Here is a 13,612-nt window from a genome sequence, read left to right on the forward strand (position 1 = left end):
CTAGTAGTACAAAGAACTATATTTGGAGGTATATTGGGACAGATGCCCAGCTTCATGTAGGAAGAGCATCATTTATATTCATTTAATGGAATCTTTTCTGTGTTCTATGGTTTCTTAGGTGACCTTAGAGCAAGACTCCAGAATGAAATTCCTAAAGCTTTTAGGATACAGTAAAGATGAGCTTCAGAAGAAGGTAAGCTGCTTTTCACATCAGAAACATGTACTTGTTGAAGAGAATGTTGCCAGACTAAACCATCTCAGAATACCTCTTCCTGGCCTTATTGCATATGTGAGCATTTAACATCCTGGAGTTTGTTTTTTTCTCAGAAAAAATAGATCAGGGATCTTAGAGAGTCCGGTCGGTGGGGTATGGTGGCAGGAAAAGAGGATAATGCTTATTTGATCTTTCGCTGGAAAGGGCTGTTTTCATAGGTCTCTCCCTGCAGGTGGCCACATGGTTGAAGAGTGACGTGGGGCTAGGCGAGGGTCCTCAGCCCAAAGGAAATGACCTCAACAGTGACAGACAGCAGGCCTTCTGCAGTCAGGTGTGGTAGGAGCCCAGTCAGCCTGACCTAGGGTTACACAGGAAACCTGCCTTTTGGGTGTCTTTCCCTTCCTGGCCCTTTTCATTGCTCTCTGTAAGTGCTTAGCATTTGTACAAGTCTTCAGACTCCTCACTCTCTTAGAACCAGAGTGAGACACAGAGTCCCTAAGCTTTTGGGCTGGAAGTGGAGAGCTGTGTCTTAACCATGAACTATGGCCCTTCCCAAACCTTACCTGGCTATATTTTTGGTTTTACCCATTAACGACCAAATAGTAGAACTCTCAGAGCTACTAAGCCAGCTCTCTGTCTGTCTTCTGGGTTCATCCCTAGGTAGTCACCTCTGTCCTTCCTCATACAGGCCTCCAAACACCCCACAGAGGAAGCCTCTGCTTCCTCAGCCTTCTTTGATGAGCTGGTACCTCAGAACATGACTCCTTGGGAGATCCCCATCACAAAAGGTACCCTGACCCTGAGGGAGAGAGTCCCTGCTTAGGACTAGGTGGGCCCGGAGGTTTTGGACTTGAGAGAGTCCCTTCTTGTCCCCTGCCTCATGTCTTCCTCCCACCATCTCAAATGCTGAGTGAGTCGCCTACCAGTTAGAGCTCTCTGTGGCTGTAGATTTTCATGGATAGGTCCTTCCTATGGAAGGCCTTCTACCAACAGATTTTCTTCTATCCTTCTTGCTGAAAGGACTGTGGCCCTGCCCACTGTGATCAAGCACACCTCACACTGTGCTACTGCCACATCAGTTCCCTCCCTTGTCTTGGGCCCTGTCTTTAGACCTGGGCACCAAAATACATTTTATTGCCAAGGAATGAAGCTTGAGGGTTTAGTTTGGAGCCAAGCACGCTGAGTGATATAGAGATATAGAGGATGTGCTGTGGGCCCTGCAGGGGGCAGGAAGCTAGGGTTTGAGAGCAACTAATACAGAGGGGATGCTTCTGCCTGCAGATGTTGATGGACTCCTAAGCCAGGCTCTCCTGCTTGGGGAACTGGGTCTGGCTGTGGAGCTGTGTCTAAAGGAGGAGCGCTTTGCTGATGCCATTATCCTGGCCCAGGCTGGGGGTGCAGATCTGCTGAAGCAAACACAGGAGCGCTACTTGGCCAACAAGAAAACCAAAATCTCCTCGGTAACTGCCCGTCGTGCAGGAGAGGAAGGGAGGGGATTACTTGGACCTTGTGAGGTGGATACCCACACCTTGGGACCCGTGTTTGAGTATCTGCCTGCCTCTCTCTATTCTACCACCCCTACCTCACCCTCGCCCCTACTCAGTGCTCTAACAGGAGGCCTGTGCAGGACTCCTGCTGCCTATGCTGGATGGATGGCTGATGGCCTCTTTCCCTCTCTGCCTATTACAGCTTCTAGCCTGTGTTGTGCAAAAGAATTGGAAGGATGTGGTGTGTACCTGTAGCCTGAAGAACTGGAGAGAGGCACTGGCTTTGCTACTGACATACTCAAGCACAGAGAAATTCCCTGAGCTCTGTGGTAGGTGTGGTCCCAGGCTTCAGGATGAAATGGTGTGACTCCAGCATGGAGTCAAAGGATGCATGCAGGAGGGAGGTGGAGGAGCAGCTGAGCTCTGGGAGGCCAGGCAATGTTGTCAGGGCTAGAATCTGGCTCAGCCAGGAGGCAGGGACCACAGCGCATGCCCCTACTTTCAGAGGGGATCCTTTGTTGTCCTGGTTTACTTTGTCTTGTCACACCATGATATGAGAACTTTCCCCTTCTCTGTACAGCAAGGTGAGTCTCAGTGTTGTCTTAAAGCCACTGCAGCTACTTGTCCCAGGCTCATGGTCCTCTCACTGTTTCCAAACAGGAGAAGGAGAGGCACACAGGCCAGCTGTGCCATTAATGAAATTTCCCTCTCTCTGCAGACATGCTGGGAACTCGCATGGAACAGGAGGGCGGCAGGGCACTAACCTCTGAAGCCAGACTCTGTTATGTGTGCTCAGGGAGTGTGGAGCGGCTGGTGGAGTGCTGGGCAAAATGCCATCAGGCTTTGTCCCCCATGGCTCTGCAGGTACCCCTTCTCTGCAGGGTACTGGCCACTCCATATCAGGCCCTTAGGAAGCTAGTGGTGGAGATGTGCAGAGCTAGCAGAGGCGGATCCTCTGGGACAGGCTGGAACCACGGCGTTAGGGAGGAGCGAAGGGTCCTGAATGTCTGGGATCTTCTCCTCTTCCCTCAGAGGAGACTAAGCAGCAGCTGCTTCAGTGTTAGTCTTTATAATTTTTTTCCTATTTCAGGTTTGGTTTTACAGATGTATTCAGTATTTGAGTAATTGTGACTTGGGCCTTCTATTAGCTACTGTAGAAAATTCTGTGGATTTAAACTGCCAGGTGTTCTGTAAGTGACCACAGAAAGTGGGGGTCACAGACTCATGGAGAGATAAAAGTCGTACCTGAAACAGTTAGTATAACAGAGTCTGTGGTTGGTGACGTATAAGCAGAAGGGGTAAAAAAGCAAAAGGAAGAGGTAGAGATGTACCGAAATCTAAGACCACATGGGTCCAGTTAAATCCAATCCTAACAGCTTGGGAGGTGAGGCCAAGTGACCCTTCTCTGTCACGGTTCTTACATGTCATCATCTGCTGCCTTCACCTAGGTATGGCCAGGTGCCCTCTTCTCTACCCATAGTAGGAGATCCCTGAATAAGCTACCTGGACTTAGAGAGCAGGATATGCTTCAGTGAAGGCTTACCACCCTCATCCTTGTCCTTACAGGACCTGATGGAGAAGGCGATGGTTCTTAACAGGAGCTTGGAGCTACTGCGGTGTCCTCATGGGGTGAGCCCAGGCCCTGCCACAACCTACAGGGTCACTCAGTATGCCAACCTCCTGGCAGCCCAGGGCAGCCTAGCCACTGCCATGAGCTTTCTACCCAGTGACTGTGCTCAGGTAAGTGGGGCCATGTGGAGAGAGCAAACCTTTCCATTCAGTCATCTAACATTGAGCACTTCTGTGTTCCAGGCACTATGCTAATGCTGAAGCTTCTAGGATAGATAAGATGGAATCCCTTAAGCACCTCACAATCTACTGGGGGAAGATCAGATGTTGATGACTTATAGCGCCGTAACAGAAGCTTATACTGAGCACTGTGGGAGTCCAGGGAAGGGACTGATTTTTGCCTGGAGAAGTCAAGGAAGGCTTCCCAATGGTTAAAACAGCTGAGCTAGACCTTCAAAGAGAAGTAGCTTACCAGCAGATATAGAGCATTCTAAGCAGAAAGAATAGCAAGGAGGGAGGCATGCAAGTGTTTGGCAGGGATTCGGGAACCTTGAGTCATTTCTAAGGGGGCTAGAGTATAGAGCGGGATTGTCCAAGGGTCAGAATACAGTCGTGGGTGCTTAGTTTCTGTTTCTGGTTGGGCCAGTAAAGCCGCTTCCTCATCCCTGTTTTCCACTTATCACGAGAGTCAGAAAGCAAAAACCATGACTTCAGGCTGCTAAAAACCTAAAACAACAAAACAGAACAACAACAACAAAATAAGACAGGTTGGACAAGCTTGGTGTAGAGGGTCAGCTGAAATTTGACTGCTACCGGGGGCCTTGATTGTTTTAATTTCTTGACACAACTGTTCCTCATTAAAACTTATAGCCACCAGTTCAGCAGCTAAGAGATCGGCTTTTTCATGCTCAAGGTTCTGCTGTCTTGGGCCAACAGTCTCCCCCTTTCCCCTACCCCCGGATTGTTGTGGGAGCTATCCCCCACTCTAAAGAGACATCTTACAGATTGGGATCCCAGCCTTCTCACCAGGTAAGACCTTACTTGTTAATTCATTTGTTCATTCAACAATATTTATGTGCCAAGCGTGGTTCTGGGCACTTGGAATATATTGTGAACAAAACTGATGAAAATTCCCAACTTCCGTAGAACGTAGATTCAGTTCTTTTTATAATAAATGACTGTTTATTGAACTACTAGGCTGTTAGGACATAAAGGTGCAAAAATCGTGATACTTGCCCTCAAGTAGCTCATAGTCTAGTGGAAAGATAGATATGTAAAAAATAGCTACAGTAGGCCTGGCACAGTGGCTCATGCCTCTAATCCCAACTTTGGGAGGCCAGAGTGGGCAGATCACGAGGTCTGGAGTTCGAGACCATCCTGGCCAACATGGTGAAACCCCATCTCTACTGAAAATACAAAAAAATGAGTTGGGTGTGGTGGCATGCGCCTGTAGTCCCAGCTACTTGGGAGACTGAGGCAGGAGTATTGCTTGAACCCGGGAGGCGGAGGTTGAAGTGAGCCCAGATCGTATCACTGCACTCCAGCCTGGGCGACAGAGCGAGACTCTGTCTCAAAAAAAAAAAAAAAAAAAAAATTAGCTACAGTAAAATTCATAAATACCATGATTGGAGTATGGCAAGAGGCCATAAGATCACACAGATGAAAGCAGTTTACTCTGTATGGTGGGGTTGCGGGGGCAGTCCAGGGAGTGTTTCAGAACGAGTCTGAGGTTTGATCAGAGTCTCAAATATTAAAAGTTTTTAGGCAAAGGAATGAGCAAGTGAAGACTGTTTCAGGCACAGAGAATAGCATGTACAAAGGCACTGAAGCAAGAGTAAGCTGAGGCCTTTTGAGGATTACTAATATTTAATTGGGGCTGCAACACAGGTGTTCATGAAGTTAGATGAAGCTGGAACAACAGGTTCCGGAGTCAGATCACTAAGGACCTAGCATTCTGTGCTAAAGAACTTAAACTTGACAGGGAGGAGCTATTGAACAGTATTGGGAAGAGGAGTGACATAATTAGCTGTATGTTAGGAAGGGCCAGTCTGGAGGGAGTTAGGCTATAGTATGGGATGATGAAGACATGAAATAACTAAAGCTGGCCAGTGAGGTTGGATTTGAAATACTTAGTACTTAGTAGATAGAACTGACAGAATTGCTGATAGTTTGGAGAGGTGTGTGTGTGGTTGGGGGACTGAGGGAGAGGAAAGAGGTTCTGGCCAAAGTGCCCGGGGGGATTGGGTACTGTTAAGGTGTGAGGCCAGAAGTTTACTAGACGAGCTGGGGAACAGAATCCAGGGAGGTTTGGATACAGAGTTATCTGGCGGAAGCTCTGATGGCTCATCTTGTCCCACCTTCAATCCCCACCCTAATTCCTTTTCTTTTTTCTCTCCCTTTCCTCTGTCCCTTTCTTTCCTCACTTGTCTCCCCTTTTCCCCTTCCCCTCCTCTCTTCTCCTCTCTCTCTCCCTCTCCCCATCTCTTTTCATTTAAAAATAACTATAGATTCACAGGAGGTGGCAAAGAGATGTACTGGGGTGTCTCCTGCGTCCCAGCAACACCCCGCCCCATGTCAGCATCTCACACGACCACAGTACAGTATCAAAACCAAGAAATTGCCATTAGTACAATCCATGGATTCAGATTTCAGTCAGTCTCCACCAGTTTTACATATTGTTATATGTGTGTTTATGCAGTTTTGTCACATTGTGGTGTGTAACCACCACCAAAATCAAGATACTCAATTTTACCATCACCATAAAACTCTCTTGTGTTACCTTTTTTTTTTTTTTTTTTTCTGAGACAGAGTCTTGCTCTGTCGCCCAGGCTGGAGTATAGTGGCACGATCTCAGCTCACTGCAAGCTCCGCCTCCCGGGTTCACACCATTCTCCTGCCTCAGCCTCCCGAGTAGCTGGGACTACAGGCGCCCACCACCACGCCCGGAGAATGTTTTGTATTTTTAGTGGTGACAGGGTTTCACCATGTTAGCCAGGATAGTCTCAATCTCCTGAGTGCTGGGATTACAGGCATGAGCCACCACACCCAGCCATCTCTTGTGTTACCTCTTTTATAGCTGCACTTATCCCGCGTCCCTCATCCTTGGCTTCACCAATATGTTCTCCAGCTCTATAATTGTTATTTAATGATTGTTACATAAATAGAATCATGCAGTATATATCCTTTGGAGATTGGCTTTTTTCCCTTAGCATAACTTCTTTGAGATTCATTCAAGTTGTTCTGTGTACCAGTAGTTCACTCATTCTTATTGCAGAGTAGTATTCCATGGTGTGAATGTACCATGGTTTTAATTTTTTTTTTTTTTTTGAGATGGAATCTCGCTCTGTTGCCCAGGTTGGAGTGCAGTGGCGCTATCTTGGCTCACTGCAAGCTCTGCCACCACGCCCGGAGAATGTTTTGTATTTTTAGTGGTGACAGGGTTTCACCGTGTTAGCCAGGATGGTCTCGATCTCCTGACCTCGTGATCTGCCCACCTTGGCCTCCCAAAGTGCTGGGATTATAGGCGTGAGCCACTGCACCTGGCCTCGGTTTTAATTTTTTTAGCGATTCAAACTTTGAAGGACATTTGGGTAGTTTCCAATTTGGGGGTATTATGAGTAAAGCTGCCATGAGTATTCAAATACAAGTTCCTAAATGACGTCTTTACTAGGTTCAGTCTTTCAGTCCATGAACGTGGCATGTTTCTCCAATGCTGTCTCTATCAGTGTTTTACAATTTTTATCACACCAATCCTGTACATATTTTGTCCAATTTATACTTAAGTATTTAATTTTTTTATTATCACCTGTCCGCTCATGCCTACTAAGTATTTAATTTTGTTTTCAGCAGTTTAAAATCTAATTTATTGGTTTCCACTTGTTCATTGAGTATATAGAAATGCAGTTGATTTTTATGTGTTGATCTGGTTATACCCTGTGACCTTCCTGAATAGTTGTAGAAGTTTTTTGTGGATTCCATGGGGTTTTCTATTAGACAGTCATGCTGTCTGCAAATCTGCAAATAGATAGTTTTCTTTCTTTTCAATCTATATGCATTTAATTTCTTTCTCATGCCTTATTGTAGTGACTAGGACTTCCAGTCTCTGTTAAATAAGAATAGTGAAAATGAGCCAGGCGCGGTGGCTCACACCTGTAATCCCAGCACTTTGGGAAGCTGAGGCGGGTGGATCACCTGAGGTCAGGAGTTGAGACCAGCCTGACCAACATGGTGAGACTCCATCTCTACTAAAATATAAAATTAACCGGGCATGGTGTTGAATGCCTGTAATCCCAGCTACTCAGGAGGCAAGGCTGGAGAGTCGCTTGAACCCGGGAGGTGGAGCAGTGAGCTGAGATTGTGTAGTTGCACTCCAGCCTGGGCAACAAGAGCAAAACTCCGTCTCAAAAAAAATAAATAGTTAACGTGAATGTTCTTGCCTTGTTTCCAGTCTTAGAGGAAAAACATTCAATATTTCAGCATTAAGTATGATGTTAGCTTTAGGTTTTTCATAGATGCTCTTTATGAGACTAAGGACATTTCCCTCTATTCCTTGTGTCTTAGTCCATTTTGTGCCACTATAACAGAATACCACAGACTGGGAAATTATTTATAAAGAACAGAAATTTATTTCTTATGGTTCTGGAGTCCAAGATCAAGGCACCAGCAGGTATGGTTCCACTCTCAGTTCCAAGATGGTGCCTTGCTGCTGTGTCCTCACATGGCAGGCAGCAGATGTGCAAGAGAAAGCAAACCTACTCCTGCAAGTCCTTTTTATGGTGGCATTAATCCGTTAATGAGGGCAGAGCCCTCATGACCTAAACACTTCCAAAAAGTCCCACCTCCCAACACTGTTGCATTGAGGATTCAGTTTTCAACACATGACTTCGGGGAACGTATTCATTCAGATCATAACACCTTGTGAACTAGATCATGAGTCGGTGTTGAATTTTGTCAAATGTTTTTTCTGCATCATTTCTGTGATCATATTATTTTCATTCTTTAGTTTGTTGGTATAGGGGATTAAATTGATTGGTTTTTAAATATATTGGATCAGCTTTGCATGACCTGGAATCAATCCCACTTTCTTGTGGAATATTATTTTTTATATACATTATTTGATTTTGCTAAAATTTTATTGAGGATTTTTGTGTCTAAGTTCATGAGAAATATTGATGTATAGTTTTATTTTCTGCTATCTTTTTCTGGTGTTGGCATCAGGGTAATACTGGCCTCATGAAATTAGTTAGGAAGTGTTCCTTCTATCTTCTGGAAGAGATTACGTAAACTTTGTATTAATTCTTTGACTGTTTGGTGAAATTTTCCAGTGAAACCATCTAGGCCTGGAGATTTCTTTTCTGGGAGCTTTTAAATTACAAATCCGGCCGGGCGTGGTGGCTCAAGCCTGTAATCCCAGCACACGAGGTCAGGAAATCGAGACCATCCTGGCTAACACCGTGAAACCCCGTCTCTACTAAAAAATACAAAAAACTAGCCGGGGTGGCGGGCGCCTGTGGTCCCAGCTACTCAGGAGGCTGAGGCAGGAGAATGGCGTGAACCCCGGGGGCGGAGCTTGCAGCGAGCCCAGATCGGAGCACTGCACTCCAGCCTGGGGCACAGAGCAAGACTCTGTCTCAAAAATAAATAAATAAATAAATTACAAATCCAATTTCTTTAATGATTATAGACTATCCAGATCTTCTTTCATTGTGACTGAGTTTTGGTAGTTTGTGGTTCTTGAGGAATGGGTCCATTTCTGATTAAGTTGTCAGATATTTATGAATGTAAAGTTATCTGTAGTATTCGTTTATCTTTCTAATGGCTTCAGAGTCTGTTGTAATATTCCCTGTTTCATCTCTGATGATGATTTATATCTTCTCTCTTTTTATCTTTATCAGTTTTTAGATGTTTATCAATTTTATTGAATTTTTTCCTCAAAGAACTAGTTTTTGTTTCGTTAATTTTCCCTATTGTTTTTCTGTTTTCTATTATTTACTTTTCTCTTTCCTTTCCAAGAGCTGATGTTTTTTTCTCTTCATAGGTTCCAACTCCGTCTCCAAGGCCAAGAGTTTTCACCCCTCAGTCATCACCAGCGATGCCCTTGGCACCTTCCCATCCTAGCCCTTATCAGGGCCCCAGGATGCAGAATATAAGTGACTACAGGGCATCTGGGTCCCAGGCCATCCAGCCTTTGCCTTTGGGCCCTGGGGTAAGGCCTGGTGAGTGAGTCACTGAAGATCTGTTTGGGCAGAGCACAGAGGTCTCAGGAAAGCAACTGGCATGGCCAGCATGGATTTGGGAAGCTGTATGTCTGTCTAGTGAGAGGAGCTTGGAAGTTGAAGTCTGAATTCCTAATGCTATCACTGGCTTCGTACCTTTGGCAATATACCAAAGTGTTGTGTTGCTTTATGTCAACCCTATGGGATTGTTTTGAAGGTCAAATAAGGAATACAGTTAAAAGTATTTTGTAAATTATAGATTTCCATATACGTGTATTAATCATTTATTATTATTAATTTTTTATTGCTATCCTGTTTCTCCTTGATATGCTCTGAGATGCTCCTGAATTGAAGTTTAGTGACAAATGACCTATTTCTGTTCTACCTCAGCTTCATCTCAGCCACAGCTATTAGGAGGGCAAAGGGTGCAAGCTCCTAACCCGGTGGGATTCCCTGGGACATGGCCTCTTCCTGGTTCCCCTCTACTCATGGATGCATGCCCAGACATCACGCAACCTGGCTCTACCTCCCTGTCTGAGACTTCTAGACTGTTCCCTCTGCTTCCTCTGAGACCACCAGGTCCCAGCCACATGGTCTCCCATGCCCCAGCCCCTCCTGTGAGCTTCCCTGTGCCATACCCTCCAGGGGGCCCAGTTGCCCCATGCTCTAGTGTCCTCCCAACCACTGGCATCTTGACTCCTCACCCAGGTCAGTCTTCCTTCCATGAATCCCTCTTCTGGGTTATTGCCTCCCCTACCCCTCCAACTACTTTGGTAGTCTTTCTTCAAGTCAGAGGCTAGGGCCCTGTGGGGTGGAGGGTGGCCAGGAGTGTAGATAGTCTGCAGAGGGAGGTATGGTGGATTCCAACTCAAAGATGCTTCCAGCCTTCAGATCAAAAATTTCCAGTGTTTTTCGTTATGCCCCTAAAAACCTCTATCTTTTTATCCTATAGGACCTCAAGATTCCTGGAAAGAAGCTCCAGCCCCCGGGGGAAACCTCCAGAGGAACAAGGTCAATGCATCTGTCCCCACCCACTCCCTCGCACATTCACCAATGACCATGTTCTAGTTCCTTAGAGGATTCAGTCAGTCCTTCCCCTTCTCAGACTGTCCCCGCCCTCCTCCCACTTACTCTTCTTTCCTCAGGACCCTCCTCTTTCTCTTTCCCTCTTACACACATACACCAGTCTCGTCACTTCCCAGTTTCCCATACTCACTCCTCTGCCTCCTTGTTCACTATCATTCCTGCCACTCCCCAAAACCAGAGCCATGGAGTCTCTCAGCTCAGACTCATGTGTCTTTCCTTCTGTCTCTTTAGCTGCCAGAGACATTTATGGCCCCAGCACCAATTACTGCTCCAGTTATGAGCCTCACCCCTGAGCTTCAAGGGATTCTTCCCTTACAGCCCCCTGTCTCGGGTGTGAGTCATGCTCCCCCAGGGGCTCCAGGAGAACTCAGCTTGCAGGTAACAGGAACAATGTATTCCCCTCCCTTGAGAAACCTTCCAGCCCTCCTTGGGTGCAAGTCATGGTAGATGGGCCTCATTCTTCAAGGCAGAGACCATCTCTGAGCTGAGGGAAACTGGGGACAGGTACCAGGTGTCCTTACTGCAGAGAAAGGGAGGCTGCTCATCTCCCCACCTCTGCTCTGATGGGAACAGTATGACTGTGAGTCACTGGGGACTAGTCCTTAGGGAAGCCATGAGAAGGACAGATTGCCCCTCTGGCCTTTCTCCCTGCTTCTTTATCAGCAGCTTCAGCACCTGCCACCTGAGAAAATGGAAAGGAAGGAGCTGCCCCCAGAGCATCAGTCCTTGAAGAGCAGCTTTGAGGCACTTCTCCAACGTTGCTCCCTGTCTGCAACTGACTTAGTGAGTCTGAACCTTCTCCACAGTGCCCTCCTCGCACCCCTCGCTGGTTCCAGGACCCCTCAGCTGTGGACCAGTTCCTTGTGTGACTCTCTTCTCACTGCCCTGAACATGCTGTCTCTATCTTGTACTTAATTAATGTCCATGTGGAGCTGGTGAGAGACTTCGAGTCTGGTCTGAAGTCTAGCTCTTTGGCAGTAGGACCCAGCAGCATTGAGACCTAAAGGCAGCAGGGGTACTGGAAGGAGGGTGGAGCCAGGAGTAAGGAAGTCTGCCATTCCCTTGCTGGCTGTGTCGGCTTGACCAAGTTGCTTACCCTTCTTGGGCGTTCATTCCCTCCTCTGTGAAATGAAGCCATTCTAGCTCTAATATGCTATGATTCTTTTTTTTTTTTTTTTTTTTTTTTGAGATGGGGTCTCGCTCTGATGCCCAGGCTGGAGTGCAGCCGTGCGATCTCAGCTCACTGCAAGCTCCGCCTCCCGAGTTCACGCCATTCTCCTGGCTCAGCCTCCCAAGTAGCTGGGATTACAGGCACCCACCACCACGCCTGGCTAATTTTTTGTATTTTTAATGGAGATGGGGTTTCACCGTGTTAGCCAGGATGGTCTCAATCCGCCCACCTCGGCCTCCCGAGGTGCTGGGATTACAGGTGTGAGCCACTGCGCCCGGCCTAATATGCTGTGATTCTTTATGGCCCTGTGTGGTGTTAGCCTTAGGGGCAGGGGTTGGAATCCATTTCTTTCCCTGCAGAAGACAAAAAGGAAGTTGGAAGAGGCAGCCCAGCGTCTGGAGTGTCTATATGAGAAGCTCTGTGAGGGGACAGTAAGTACACCTACCTGTGCTCCCACTGCCTCCTACCCTTCCACCATGACCATGGCCAAAGGAAGCCCAGTGTCTTTTCTTCCCATAGGTCTCACTGACCTGGGTTCCCCACAAAATATGTGCATCTTGCCTGGACTGGGCCCAGAACTTAAGTCTTCCTTTATCCCTTCCATGCTGCCAGGGTAGGGACGAGGTTGAGCTCGCTAACCTAAGGGTCATTCCCTCCACAGCTCTCACCTCATGTCGTGGCTGGGCTCCATGAGGTTGCCCGATGCGTGGATGCAGGAAGCTTTGAGCAGGGCCTCACAGTGCATGCCCAGGTGGCGGGCTGCAGCAGCTTCAGCGAAGTGTCCAGCTTCATGCCTATCTTGAAGGCAGTCCTCATCATTGCTCATAAGCTGCTGGTCTAAACCAGGCAGCCTCTCTTGCTAGGAGGCCTCTTCTGCTGTTACTTAACTCCTCCCTGCAGAAGAGGGGACTTTTGCAACAGATTCTGTTTGTTTTTCCTGACTCTTTTCCTTGCTGCCAGGTATGTGATGCTGTAGGCTTGACTCCAAACCAGCTGAGTGCCTGCTTTTTACTCCTTTATGCCTGGCCTTCTAGGATCTGTCCAAGACACTCCAGGCCTGGAGGCAGGGCATAGAGTCAGTTCTTCACCCTCCCTAATACTACACTCTGTAAGGACCTGGGGCAGAATATCTTCTCCCCCAGGGATCTTCTGTTTACGTGCTTCTGAGAGGGTGAACAGGATTGTTACTTTTAAGTCTACCTCTGCTGTGACCCATCATGTGGGTCTTTTGTTTCTCCCTTCTGTGGTTTATGAGCCTGCCCTTACCTTTTCCCTGTCTCTGACTTCATATCTCCAGGTCTGTATTTCTCTGTAGTCCAGGGTATGGGGTAGAGCTGACTGCTGTTCACCCTTTGAACAAGTCATGGATGTGAGGATGGGTGCTGAGGAGAACCAAGAGAGGAAACTTTGGTGCTGTTAAAATGGAATTTCTCATGTGCCAGCATTATTAAGGGTGGGCTAGGTTGGATGGAAGGTGAAAGGGGTGAACTGCCTTTTGCTGGAAGCTGTCTTAGGCTGTGAGATAGGAGCAGGGGAACCACAGCCTATGGGGAACTGCCCTTGACTATGTTGGAGCCTTAGCCCAAGGCCATTCCTTTTGTGATGATAAAGCCCATTTCTGTATTCTCTTCCAGCACTGCTCCTCAAGGGTTGGGGGCCCTTCTACCTGGCAGCCACCACATGTCCCAGGGCTACCTTCTCTGGCTGGATTTGCATTTGTGGCACTGTGTTTGGATTTGCATTTGTGGCACTGTGTTTGATGCAGTGATGTACTTAATGGTGCAATAAAGCTGCTTTGATTTGGTTTCCTCTGTCATCTCCCAGTCATTGTCTCCTCTGGGTTCTATTTTGCCATTACCTTCCTAGTCCT

At 47.1% G+C, this 13,612-nt stretch overlaps 1 protein-coding gene across 18 annotated transcripts in view; it reads left to right on the top strand.

The window, feature by feature from the left end:
• Positions 1 to 13,612, top strand: part of LOC105478397 (SEC31 homolog B, COPII coat complex component) — a 36,156-nt gene that overhangs the window by 20,126 nt on the left and 2,418 nt on the right. For 11 of the 18 annotated variants that reach the window (XM_071069276.1, XM_071069278.1, XM_071069279.1 and 8 more), the window contains 15 exons: positions 119 to 193; positions 447 to 545; positions 903 to 1,002; positions 1,496 to 1,674; positions 1,904 to 2,030; positions 2,420 to 2,565; positions 3,268 to 3,441; positions 4,141 to 4,299; positions 9,308 to 9,485; positions 9,876 to 10,193; positions 10,438 to 10,496; positions 10,803 to 10,949; positions 11,235 to 11,354; positions 12,102 to 12,173; positions 12,404 to 13,548. In XM_071069276.1, coding sequence (XP_070925377.1) covers positions 119 to 193; positions 447 to 545; positions 903 to 1,002; positions 1,496 to 1,674; positions 1,904 to 2,030; positions 2,420 to 2,565; positions 3,268 to 3,441; positions 4,141 to 4,299; positions 9,308 to 9,485; positions 9,876 to 10,193; positions 10,438 to 10,496; positions 10,803 to 10,949; positions 11,235 to 11,354; positions 12,102 to 12,173; positions 12,404 to 12,583 — 2,133 coding nt within the window. In that variant the 3' untranslated portion in view covers positions 12,584 to 13,548. Of the gene's footprint in view, positions 1 to 118; positions 194 to 446; positions 546 to 902; positions 1,003 to 1,495; positions 1,675 to 1,903; positions 2,031 to 2,419; positions 2,566 to 3,267; positions 3,442 to 4,140; positions 4,300 to 9,307; positions 9,486 to 9,875; positions 10,194 to 10,437; positions 10,497 to 10,802; positions 10,950 to 11,234; positions 11,355 to 12,101; positions 12,174 to 12,403; positions 13,549 to 13,612 lie in introns of those variants that run through there. The other 7 variants (XM_071069277.1, XM_071069280.1, XM_071069282.1 and 4 more) reach the window with 5 other exon arrangements.

Source organism: Macaca nemestrina, chromosome 9 (assembly GCF_043159975.1).
Source record: "Macaca nemestrina isolate mMacNem1 chromosome 9, mMacNem.hap1, whole genome shotgun sequence".
In the NCBI taxonomy this organism is placed as follows: Eukaryota; Metazoa; Chordata; class Mammalia; order Primates; family Cercopithecidae; genus Macaca; species Macaca nemestrina.